General features: G+C 37.7%; 1 protein-coding gene across 6 annotated transcripts in view; it reads right to left on the bottom strand.

Moving 5' to 3' along the window:
- Nucleotides 1-13,860, bottom strand: part of ABCC9 (ATP binding cassette subfamily C member 9) — a 147,863-nt gene that overhangs the window by 30,873 nt on the left and 103,130 nt on the right. For all 6 annotated transcript variants that reach the window (XM_063694122.1, XM_055358453.2, XM_055358454.2 and 3 more), the window contains 2 exons: nucleotides 13,184-13,341; nucleotides 8,959-9,051 (listed from right to left, as the gene is read on the bottom strand). In XM_063694122.1, coding sequence (XP_063550192.1) covers nucleotides 8,959-9,051; nucleotides 13,184-13,341 — 251 coding nt within the window. The remainder of the gene's footprint in view (nucleotides 1-8,958; nucleotides 9,052-13,183; nucleotides 13,342-13,860) is intronic.

Raw genomic sequence — 13,860 nt, 5'->3', positions numbered from 1 at the left:
CCCGCCTTGGCCTCCCAAAGTGCTGGGATTACAGGCCTGTGCCACTGCACCCGGCCCAGTAAATAGACTTCTACTTCAAAATAAAGACCAGCTACTACTGCTCTTTGCATTCTTAGTAGAGATGGTGTGGTCAGGTGTTTATTTCCTTTCTTACACCCTTACTAGGAAAAAGAGTCCTTCTAATAACAACATTGTATTAAAGATCAGTTCATAAATTTCCACATAATTATTGTAGCCATGAGAATAAAGCATAGCCTACTACATTAAAAGGGCCTTACAAAATCCAAGATAAATTGTGTAGAAATGCAACTCTACCGATATTTTGTGCCCTTTATTTTACTTTTCCAAACAACACAGTTAGAGTTGGGTGGGAAGTGCTGGATCAGAACCAGGGAAGACAGAAAACTATGCATTTGCAATTGGCAAAAATATACTTATAAAATTATCTTTTTGCCTAATATTTCTGGGAACCAAAGAAAAAAAAACTGGGGTGGCAACAAGTAGAGGATGGGGGACACTAGAGATGACGGCAAATGTTCTACACCCCCAAATTCTGAAGTATTTGTAAGGATGGTCATTGCATAAAAGGAATTTGGTCTGTGTACTTTCAGGGTTCTATGATATATATTGTTTGGATATTGATCTTCAGCAAATTAAGTTAATTCTTGGTGCTCAATAAAATCACACCAAATTCTGTGTAACCTATTTTATAAATAAAACTGTTACTAAAAGCCCTATCCATTTAAACATCTGAGCCAATATCTCAAATAAATTCATGTTACATGGTAGAAAAAATCTTCTCTAAATCACGACAATAGTCTCTTTTTATTTCTCAATTATTTTTCCTGAATAACAGAAACATTGGAAGGCTGGATAATATAATAAAAATAACTGGTTTGAAGGTAGGGAAAATACCAAATCAAAATGTGATTTATTCACTCTCTGCAGCCACGGCTTGTCTTATAGAGACCTCCCATCTATGGGTTATGTTTGCAAGAAATAAGCAAACTTCATCTGACAAAATGGCAGTGATTCCTTCTTGATAAAAGACTTCCCCCACTCACCTCCCCAATTTTTAAGTAAAATTGTAAAAATGTATAATAAATCATCATATGTCAAAGAATGAAGAGATCCTGGGTGGGGTGTTCATTTGGCCCACTGAAGTAATCCATACAGGCCAGCATAAAGCAGACGCTTGATATCTATCCAATCAATCTGATCATTCCAATATGTCAAAAAAGATAGATAATTCAGTCGGACAATAAGCTGTAATCTACAATAATCAGAGAACTCAGCAATCATAGCTAAATAGTTACCTCACATTGAGTTGAGTATCCATGACCCAAATGCCATGCTGCCATGCACAGGAGGACCTGGCCTGAATGGCAGCACTCATGCTGTGGGACTAAGCAGTCCAAGCTTACCCTCCAACTGACCTTTTTAGGGATGAACATAGAGAACAACTAAAGGGTAGGGGGGATGTTCAAAGGGTTATAGGATTTACTGAAACAATGAACATGAACCATAAAGATTATCTATCTATCTATCTATCTATCTATCATCAATCTATCATCTCTCTATATACACACACGCAAGGCTCATTTTTTTTTTTTTTGAGACAGTCTCACTCTGTCGCCCAGGGTAGAGTGCAGTGGCGCGATCTCAGCTCACTGCAACCTCCGCCTCCCAGGGTCAAGCGATTCTCCTGCTTCAGCCTCCCCAGTAGCTGGGACTACAGGTATGTGCCACCATGCCCAGCTAATTTTTGTATTTTTAGTAGAGATGGGGTTTCACCATGTTGGCCAGGATGGTCTTGAACTCCTGACCTCAGGTGATCCATCCACCTTGGCTCATTCTTTTTTGTACTTGCTAGGTACATGTTTAGTAGATTTTCATCCATTCATTCGGGAGCATTTAGCAATCATCCACTCTAAGCAAGACATTATGCTAGACACTGAGGATATAGGAACAAGACATGACCTACTCCCTTGAAGGGTCAACTGTCTAGTGAAGGGAGGAAACACAGCATTAACAAGTAAAAATGGTGCAACACACTGTCTAGCTATAAGGACCTTATACACAAAATGCTACACGAACATAAAGGAAGGGCATGATTTGCACCAAGCAGAGGATCAGCACGGTAGGAAATGGAGTGAAGGGTGGAGAGAGAGGAAGGGTTAAGCAAGGTGTCACAAAGGACAAGGAAGATAATCTGAGTGAGGTTTTTAAAGGATAAGCAGAATGTTTTTGGTGAACAAGGCATTCTACGCAGCAGGAACAATATGAGAAAAGGCACAGAAATGAGAAAGCGCCACATGTTCCGGGGCTTGAGACAGGTTCTTCTCCCTAGAGGACTGTGTGATGGAGAGATTGGAGATGAGGCCAGGTGGACCAAAGCCAGTGGACTACATTTGAGATGAACCTCAAACACTTGATTCTGACAAAGTGCTTTATCTGGAACACTTTTGACTCTTCTTCTAGTTTTGGGATATTGTTTCAGATCCACTCTTAAAGAGTTTGTAAATGGAGTTGGCAATAGTCTGAGGCAGCAGTGAGAGGGGAGGGGTGAAAATGCAGTGAACATTCTTTCTGCGTGTTTCTATTTGGCAAGAAACCTTCTGTTTTCCTAATGGAAACTTTGACACACTCAGCCTGTATCTTTTCATCCATATCCAGCTCATCTTCTGAACATTCTTAGACCTTTATTCTGTCAGACAAGAAAAAAATAGGAAAGGTCACTAAAATCTCAGTCTAATTTAACTGTGATGCTTTCGTGGTAAACTACTTGAGGGAGTTCATTGCTTCATGTGAGTACACCACGAACCCTCAATGCAGGGGAGGAAAAGCAGCCTCATCAGTAAATATTAACTTTCCAAAGAGTTCAAGACTCTGGGGACTCCAGATAGCTTGAAAGAAAGGAACAGATGGATGGAAAAAGACACAATCAATTCCTGACCACAAGTACCAAATGTAAGGATTCTAGAATTTTATCCATAGCAGCAGGGCCATCCCATTTTCAAGACTTCTTTTGGGTTTAAAAATGCTGATATTTATGATAGTTAATAAAAATGCTTTACGTCCCTAATCATCAGAGAAATGCAAAGTAAAACCACAATGAGACACCACCTTACCCCTGCAAGAATGGCCATAGTTTAAAAATAAAAAAAAAAATAGATATTGATGTGGTGAAAAGGGAACACATTTACACTGCTAGTGGCAATGTAAACCAGTGCAATCACTATGGAAGACAGTATGGAGATTCCCTAAAAAACTAAAAGTAGAACTGCTATTTGATCCAGCAAACCTACTAGTGGGTATCTACCCAGAGGAAAAGAAGTCATTATATGAAAAAGACAGTTGCACACACATGTTTATAGCAGCACAATTTGCAACAGCAAAAATATGGAACCAGCCTAAATGCCCATTAACCAGTGAGTGGGTAAAGAAAATGTGGTATATATACATCATGGAATACTACTCAGCCATAACAAGGAATGAAATAATGGCATTCTCAGCAACCTGGATGGAATTGGAGACCATTACTCTAAGAGAAGTAACTCAAGAATAGAAAACCAAATATCATATGTTCTCACTTATAAGTGGGAGCTAAGCTATGAGGATGCAAAGGCATAAGAATGATATGATAGACTCTGGGGACTTGGGGTGAAGGATGGAAGAGGGGTGAGGAATAAAAGACTACACATTAGGTACAATGTACACTGCTTGGGTGACAGGTGTACCAAAATCTCAGAAATTATCACTAAATAACTTATCCATGTAACAAAAAATTGCCTGTTCCCAAAAAACCTATTGAAATAAATAAACTAAAATAAAACATTAAAAAATGAACTCTGGAGGATCTAAACCTGGATTAGTATCATGCAGGTACTTCCAGATAGAAGTTGAGTTGTCTTTTGTTTCTTCCAACTCTAATTCAAGCATTGAAATTTAACATAATATTTTGTTCTACTTAAAGCTACCTAGAAGTTTTCCTAATGTAAAATTAAGGATAGTAATGCTAAATTATGCTCATGTGTCTAGGGAAGAAGGTAAATGAAAAATCTGAATCTTGACTCTTGGTCAATTTCCTCTTTCATTCTAAATCTTCCTCATTCCCTTCACGATGCTCTGCCTTGTTCTTGTCCCCATCCCTCTCAGAAGATGACTTCCCCTGTCCTTCAAGGAGAAAACAGAGGCTGTTATACGTTGAACTCATCAACTTCCTGTTGTTTCACCTGCCAGTTTTCCTGAATCTATTCAGATCCTTTTCATACCTTCATAGAGGAGCTATTTACCAAATACTCTTCAAGCTGAAGTGGTCTTCACACTTGGGCACTTAACATACTCCTGCTAATCTGCTGTAATAATCTTCTCCGTTAACTATCCCATCCCGCCTATATCTCCACTTCTTCCCTTCAGTCTTTGAAAATGTCTAGTTCATTATCCTCTTAAAAATGAAAATGCATATTCTCACTCATAGGTGGGAATTGAACAATGAGATCACCTGGACACAGGAAGGGGAACATCACACTCTGGGGACTGTGGTGGGGTGGGGGGAGGGGGGAGGGATAGCATTGGGAGATATACCTAATGCTAGATGACGAGTTAGTGGGTGCAGCGCACCAGCATGGCACATGTATACATATGTAACTAACCTGCACAATGTGCACATGTACCCTAAAACTTAAAGTATAATAAAAAAAATAAAAATAAAAATAAAAATAAAAAAAGAAATTAAAAAAAAATGAAAACGCAATAGTAAAAAAGCTCCTTCTTTTAGTTAGCTCTCCTAAACTCCTTCCCACCTCAGTAAAACTCTTTCAAAAAGTAGTTTTTCCTTGCCATGTCCATGTTCTGATTTCCAATTAATTTTTTAACCCTCTGAATTTTGCCTTCGATTCTCTCCACTTTATCATTACTGTTCTTGCTAAGATTATCAATAGTTTCATGGTTGCCATATCCAATGGACGCTTTTAATTCTTTTTTATTCTTCTTTTATGTTGTTATTACTATTGACCATTCAATTTCTTTTTAAAATGCTCACTTGATTAACTCCAGTGATGCCACTATCCTGATTTTTTGCCTACTACTTAGATGGCTTATTTTCCCAACTGGTCTGAATTCTTCTCTCTTAGTAGGAAGATGGGTTCTGCCCTATTAAGTATTAACATTTGGCACTTATATGTCATTGAGGTCTTGGAAGGAAATGGACAAGACTGAATTAAGGTGCATTACAGTGGTGTTGCCTAGGGTAATATGCATCAAACACAGGTAGAGCAGTCCCTTAGGCTTTCCAGACCTGTCCTTGACCTGGGTAGAGCTGCTACAGGTAAAGGTTTACTTACCAGAAGGTGCCATTTGGATAAAGGGCTATCAAAAATTTCAGCTGACCACTTAAGGGCCTTTAATGGCCTCTAGGGAGGCAAAGTGCTTGGGTGCTGGCCTCTCCTATCTGGATATATATATGTATATGTATATCCATTTGGTACTTGTGGTCAGGAATCGAATGTGTCTTTTTCCATCCATCTGTTCCTTTCATATATATATATATATATATATATATATATATATATATATATCCAGAAGAATAAAAGAGGGGCTGAAAATGATATATATATATATGACTTATACATATAGCATATATAACATTATATACATACACACACACACACACACACACAGTGCGCACATGAGGAGGGAGCCCAGTGAACTGATCTTTCCCACCATTAACTTCTCACTCATAGGATAGTTGATCTTTACAGGGACCAACTTGCTAAACTAGTAGTCACAACATCAAGGTTGCCAAGACGTAGATCCTCCTCCCATAAACAAGGCATTGGTTTGGATTTGATGGCATCAGGCTGGCCTATGTTGGGGTTGGCCAGGAGCAGGAGGAGCTCAATAGGATTTTTAGTTGAAAGACTGAGACCATGACAAGGGGCAACATCAACCCTTCCCCTTTACTGAGCAAGCTGACTGGGAACAGAATTCAAACAGTCTGTCCAAATTAGGAGGGCTGGAAGCAGATAGATGTTGAAGTTAAGAGCCATGGAGATATTAACAGAAAGTAGTAGGTTGAGCAACGAAGTGTCCTTTAATTTATTCACAAAACATCTGGACACCTACTATGTAACTCTGTCAATATTCTAAAGATTAAGATGAAGGACACATTACAGCTCTTAAGTAGCTCCCAATCTTGTAGAGGAATGCAAACACACAAACAGTTGATTATGATGCAGTGTGCTAAGTTTAGGATGCAACTTAACATAGAGATCTAAAAAGGACATGGACTCTACATTCTAACATTCAGAGAAGGCTTACCACAGTAGATGATAATCATGGACTGATATTTCAGCAATGAGATAGGCACTGGTTAGCCAAATATAAAAGGATATTGGGAGGAACAAGTAATATAACCTATCTTCCTCTTAACCTAAGAGGACCAGCTTTGTTTAATGAGGCAGCAATTGGCAGATCATATTTTCCACAGGATCTTTTTTATCTACTTTTTCGTTAAGTGCTGGTAGTCTGAAATTTTTCTGCAAGCTCCTCTTTTCTTAGTCTACACCATCTCCCTCAGCAATCAAATCCATGGCCAAAACTTTAACTAGTATCCATAAAAGAATGATACTCAAACCTGTATCTTCGGCCCTTAGATATCTCTTAGACATCAGACTTGTATACCAAAATGATCAAAAACAGTCCAGCTGGATATCTCATTACTACCTATACCTGTTCATAACCAGACTCATGAACTCCTTCTCCAATCCTGCACATCGTCTTCAATTTCCTAACTTGGAAAACTACCTACTCATGGAATCAGAAACTTAGAAGGAATCACCTTCAACTTCTCCCTCAACCTTACTCTTCACATTCAATTTGCCCCTAAATCTCATTGTTCCCACTTCCTAAATATTCCTTAAATCTGTGCTTTCTCTCCCGGTCCTTAGTTCCTTATCCTGCCTTTGTAATCTCTCATGTGGACCACTGCAACAGCCTCCTGGAGTCTCCTTGCCTTGGGCGTTAACCATCCCCAGTTCATAGTAGTATCCCAGAGTTATTGTGATGAACACAACTCTGATCATATCACTTTCCTGCCCAAAATTCTTCAGTGACTACCACACATTGAAAGGATCCAGTCTAAGTTATTTAAAGATACTTATCAATGCCCTTTGTGTACTGGCCTCTACTATGGTTTCAAGCCTCATTGCCACAGACAGCTTCTCTGTACTTGATCTATGTTCCAACAGTACTGGACTCTTTTGATTTCCATATAAAATAGAAATCTTTATGTTTTCACACATCTGTTACATCTTCTTTCAATATTCTATCTCCTGTATCTGCCAGGTCAATTATTCCTCATTCAAAGATTTGTTATTCAATAATTATCTCCCCATTCCTTCTAGACAGAGTGCTACCCCGCTCTCTGACACAGTTGTTTCTTGTGATATTAGACTATGTATCATGCTGTGTTGCTATTTTTTTTCTTAAGCCCTCTCTCCTACTAGGCTGTGAGCTCCTTAACACAGCCCATGTTAGCTACTTAGTCAATATGTATTTATTGAGCACTTACTTAGTCCCAGGCACTTTTCCCAGCTAATGATGCTACAACAACAACAAAAAAAGAAAAAGTGGGGGATGATCTGATAGGGCTTACATTCCAGTTGGAAAGGACAGATAACTTGTAAACAAATAAAAAAGATGATTTAAAATACTCAGATAAATATCACAAAGGAAATAAAAAGGATAACATGGCAGGTGTATGTGAGGAGGATGTGGGGAGGGAGGGCAACAGTGCCACTTTTTGCTGGTTGGAAATGAAAGGCCATGTCTTTTTCGTCTTTATGTATCTACAGCAAGAATAGTACCTGGCATATGTTCGGTACTCAAATGTTTCTTAAATAAATTGAATTGAAAGGACTTATTTGGTGAAAACAGTAATCTTTAATGTAGTGTACATATTAATACCAGTGATCATTGCTGGTTGTTAGAATATAAATTTCATGTTAATATCTACATTCAATGCCAATAAATAATTTTGACATCTCCAATAAAAGGAATTGCACATTATGATGGAAAAACATACAAGTGCAGAAAGCATGAATGCTTCATGATGCCGCCTACATAGATTATGTACACATGCCGTGGAACATAATGTTGTGGATAGTTGTCTTTCTATATTCTACTCTGTGACCCAATTCTATATTTAAAAATGAATTTCGTAGGTTAGAAAAATCTCTGGTTAAAATCTATATATACTTGCGATTAGGATTTCAGAAAGTTATAACACTAAAATATCAATTTTCTAGATTAAATGAAATATTCAGTAATATCACCTTCTTTGCTAATCTGACTTGAACAGGAAAATTGGGATAGGTAATTTTTTGAAAGTAAACACTCTTGATCAAAAGTTTAGGTTATTGCTCTGTTTACAAACCTTGAAGAAAAAGGATTAAATTCTAAAACAACTTTGGTGTAATAGTATTTACACCAAATAGTATTTGGTGTAAATAGTATTTCTTTTGTGAGAATTATTATTACTATTATTATTTATACATTTATTTTAACTTGTTTATTGGATGCTTCTTCAATAGTCAGTGTGGTTAATACTTCGCAGCGATAATATTAACTAGTCCAATGACCCTAAGAAGCAAAATTGACTTTCTCCATTTAATAGATGAGGAAACCAAGGTTAGAGAATTCAGATGCCTTATCCTAGTCACACAGCTAGTATTTTTCCTATCTGTTGCTTCATCCTTTATTATAGTTAGCATTTTGGATGAGTAAACTCTAACTCTGATCATTTACACCACATTTTTCTTATTCTTGGTTTAGTACACCATCAGGCACACAATGGGGAGATCAAACAAAATGAAAGCAATGATCAGTTATTTGTAGAAAAATATTTGTTGATGATGTAATTGCCTAGTCAGCTAATATAAAAATGTGTTTACTCACCTAAAGGCCCGAATGGTGGTGAGTCCTTCTGCTGTTTCTGAGAAGTGACAGAGCAGAGGGAGTTGGGTACTATCGTCAAGTTCCTGGAGGTCCCTAGTAGAGAGAGGGGCAAAAATAAACTTCATGTGCATCCAGACTCAAAGACTACTATGTTTATTCTTCAAGAGAAAGTTATTTTGTCACTGTATTTGTTTTCCTCATTGAAATTTTTTCCCCTAGCACTCAATTAACAAAAACTTCAACAGCTTACAATCTAAAGAGGAAGAGAAAGATGGGTATATAATGAATACAGGTAGAGGCTGAACATAATGTGTTGTACAAAACTATCATCTCTGTGTAACAGCCAAAGTAAACTGCTACAGGATTCAGTGGAATGAGCACTTAATTCATACCTAGGACATTGGTGGGATTTTCCTTAAGCAGGTAGAATTTAGGCGAGACCTTAAGCTTGATGAGGGCTTCTACAAAATAGACAAGAAGAAAAATAACAAGAACAAGCACTGGTGTCTGAAGAATCTTGCAAGTTCAATCTGTCTGGTGCCCAGAGTCCTTTAGGGCTGTTGTAGTAGGAAGAGGCTATGTCAAGGATATGGCCTTGTAAGGGTGACAGTGGATTGTAGAAACATCCTTAATGGGCTGAAAAAAAATCACTGAAGGCTAGAAATAAGGTAATCTGGCCAGGTGCGGTGACTCATACCTGTAATCCCAGCACTTTGAGAGGCTGAGGCAGGTGGACACTTGAGGCCAGGAGTTTGAGACCAGCCTGGCCAACATGGCATAACGCTGTCTCTACCAAAAAATTAGCCAGCCATGGTGGTGCACACCAGTAATCCCAGCTACTCAGGAGGCTGAGGCAGGAGAATCACTTGAACCCAGGAGGGAGAGGTTGAAGTGAGCCAAGACCACTCCACTGCACTCCAGCCTGGGTGACAAAGCCCGACGCTCAAAAATAAAACAGAAAGAAGGTAATCAGAGCTGTCGTTTAATCCTTTAATCAACATAACTTGGGAGACAATGTACAGGACGAAAGAGAATGGGTGAGGAAGATCAGTTAATATAGTCCATATAAGAGGTTTTTAAAAAAAATGTTCAGAATTAATGTGATGCTGGTCAAGTTTAAAATAAGAAGTAGGGGAATGTGAGACAGTCAGAAGAAGCCCTATTTGCTGTAATGATCAATTAGTTTTCACAGGGTAAACAAGAGTCACATATAGCTTGGCTATTTCTAGTTTAACAGGCTTGAAAAGTGACAGTGCTGCTTACCAGAGTGGTGATCAGGGGCACAGAAAGAAGACATTTGGAGGGAAAAGATAATGAGTTTAGTTTTGGGCACAGTGAGTTTGAATCCTTGCCTTCATGGAACTTCCATTCACAGTTTCTCTAATGAACCACAGGTACATAAAACACAGACATATACTGAATGAATGGAAATGCCTGAATCTGACCATTTTGATAAAGATATATTCATGACAACTTTTCTTTAAACCACATGAGCTAGAATTTATAGAAGATAGGCTAACAGTTATATCACATGTTTCAATGCATTCCATTTTTTACTTTTCAGACCTTTTTTCCTGCCCTTCTCTAGGTTTTTGGGGTTGAGAAGATTAGAGAAGTAGTGTTGGCATTCACCTGTGAGGGTCAACTGAATGGATGAACATGGTTCCATAACCTTCAACAATTAATTTATGCCATTCCTGGCTGCCAATGTAGTCTAGTTCCCAAAACAAATGCAAGTCTTTTCAAAATGGAGTTTCTAAAATGGATTCCCTCATTCAGAATTTTCACATGGGAATTGGGGGAGAGAAAGATAGAAGGAAGTGGGAGAAGGAATATGAAGGAATGTGAATAGTCTGTTATTTTTAAACATAAAACCAAATGGCTATTTGTAAATCTGACACAAGCAACAGGTGGTCACTACATTGAGGTTTGGAGTGAAGGAAAAATACTGTGGAAGGAGGAAGCTTTGTTTATAAAACTGTGTTTGATAAAACCAAAGAGGTGAGGGCACAGCTTGATCTTGTATCCTTGCAAGAAGGAAACAGTTACTTACAAAGCTAAGCAAGCATTTGATCCATGATTTTAAATATTCATTTTTTCAGAACATTTCCTGTAGCTAGTTTCCCACTTAAGTTCTCTTTAGTGTATACAAAAATGGCGTGTTAAGCTGCCTGAGCTTTTCAACATGGATGAGTTCTAAAGAACCTCGACATCTAGAAGGATCCTTGTTTGTGAGGTTTAATATCATATGGTTATATTTGCTAACTTTCAGACAATTTCAAACAAGAATAGTGTACAATCCATTGTCAATATTAATTCTTTAAAATAACCATCCTCTCCATACTTTAGTCTCTAACAGATTATTCTGATGATGAACAGAATTCACAATTCAAATTTGTGATGGACTAGGAATATTTTCCCAAACTTTGCACTCCATTTGTATTGATAAAGGGCAATAATAGGACCAAATGAGTATGTGATTAAAGTAAGACATGACTGATATCAGTGTTGAGAAGGCAAGGACAGATTTGGAAACCATCAGCAGTAATGAAATAACTCTGAACTTCTTTGCCCCACCAGCAAGTAGACCAGCAATAGTATCAGAAGAAAAGAAATGTGAAGTTGATTACTAGCTTCTCCATTTTGATCAGAATTTGCTGCAAGCAAAGACGATGAGTCTAGGGATGAAAAACAGACTAAATGTGGATCCCTGACATTTAAAGGACCCTAATTCATAGCTAAGAGGGAGAAACAACTATTTCTTCAAATTATGAAATGTTATATGATACATTCAGAGGTTCCCATCTACAATTCTTCTTTTCTTCTTATCTCGTCCTACTTTCTTTCACCTTCCTTGCACTCAAGTCATATTAACATTTTCAATTTCCTGAATAAACTCAATACCTACCTTCTTATTCTAGCACTTATCCACGTATTGGGATTACTTTGTATATGTTTTATCTTCCTTAGAGACTATACATTTCTTGAGAACAGGTCCCTGTCATATCGATCTCTTCACCTGTCACGTGGCTTAACACAGCTATTTGCGACACAATGAGTGCTTAGTATTTGTTGAAATAACAAACTTTACTATATATAGCGGGGTTTCAAAGTTAAACTGGAAATTTTAAAACAGCTGGTATTATATTTCATTTATTCAACATCTCAGTAAATGACAAATCCTAAACGAATATTTTTTTTCCCATTTGTAGAATATAATAATATTAAATCACTTACTCTTTGGGATTATGTTTCTGGTTTTCTTTTTTCTTTTCTTTTTTTTTCTTTGAGACAGAGTCTTACTCTGTCACCCAGGCTAAAGTGCAGTGGCGTGATCTCAGCTCACTGCAAGCTCTGCCTCCCGGGTTCAAGCGATTCTACTGCCTCAGCCTCCTGAGTAGCTGGGATTACAGGCAGGTGCCACCACGCCTGGCTAATTTTTGTATTTTTAGTAGAGACGGGGTTTCACCATGTTGGTCAGGCTGGTCTTGAACTCCTGACCTCATGATCCGCCCGCCTCAGACCCCCAAAGTGCTGGGATTACAGGCATGGGCCACCACACCCGGCCTATGTTTGATTTTTTGTTTTCTATCAATGTCATGTTCAGAAAAAGGACCATGGAGTGAAAAATTTGTCAGTCTTAGAACTCAAAACTCAATAGATCAATCCACATGTTAATATATGTCCAGGACTAGGTAAGGCCCAGACAACCAATTATAGGTATAATTATAATATTAATTGATACCTAAATGAATCATAATGTCAGGATAGATTTCATTATGTTTCATATAGGTTGCATTTCTAAATTCCACATCTTATCTTGAAAAACACTACAGCAAATGTAGATCACAGTAAATCGAATACAATTGTCCCCATGGGGAAGTGATTCCAGGACCTCCCATGGATACCAAAATCTGCAGATGCTCAAGTCCCTTATATAAAATGGGTGGCATTTGCATGTAACCTACATACATCATCCCATATACTTTAAATCATCTGTATGTTACTTATTCTACCTAATTCAATGGCAACACATCACACATCGCTTCATCAGTGTGTATTCAAGGTAGTACTCGGCACATGACAAATTCAAGTTTTGTGTTTTGGAACTTTGTGGAATGTTTTCTTTCCAAATATTTTTGATCCGTTGTTGGCAGAACCCATGAATAGAGAGGGCTGACTGTAGATAAGCTTTTGAAAATGAGTGGGATGCTGTTTTACTTACTTAGAGGCAACCCGAAAGTATTTCTGGATAAAATAAAAGGCAACACCAAGGGGCAGGAGAGCAACCAGGAACACAGGAGTAGCATAAGAAATCATCCCAATGGCAGACAGGCAGAGCAGTGTTGAGCGAGTTAGAGATTCCAAGGTTGGAGGGATGTGCTATTAGGGTAGTTTAAAAGGAAAGTATGATTAGCCCAGTGAAATATTGGCTACAATGTAACAAAAATACCTATTTTTATGTTGATAGTTATACAGTTAACTACCAAAGTAGTGTATAAGCATGTTCATCCTAAGCAATTCTTCACTCAATTCCCATAGTTTATTATGTCTGTCTGTTTATCTATCAACATGTCGTTGATTAGTTGTCTATCTACCTATTTACCTTGGGTGTTTTATGTAAATGACACTGTACTATAAATATTATTCATTCATGTGTTTGTTTACTGAGCAAGACAGACTGTAAATCTTCCCATGGCAGTGTATACAAATCTATTTCTTTTTAATGGTTGCATAGTATTAGCTTATTTAGCTATTCCTCTACTGTAATACATTTAAATTAATTTTCTGTAATTGCTTCCTCATATCCTTTGGGCTTTTTTGAGTGAATTAATTTTTCCTTATTGATTTTTAGATGCTCTGTATATATTATGTTTATTTTAAAAATATTTGCAAATTTTT

This window comes from Gorilla gorilla, chromosome 10, assembly GCF_029281585.2.
Source record: "Gorilla gorilla gorilla isolate KB3781 chromosome 10, NHGRI_mGorGor1-v2.1_pri, whole genome shotgun sequence".
In the NCBI taxonomy this organism is placed as follows: Eukaryota; Metazoa; Chordata; class Mammalia; order Primates; family Hominidae; genus Gorilla; species Gorilla gorilla.
The sequence above is the reverse complement of the archived record's forward strand: the minus strand, read 5'-3'. Positions and strand labels throughout refer to the sequence as shown.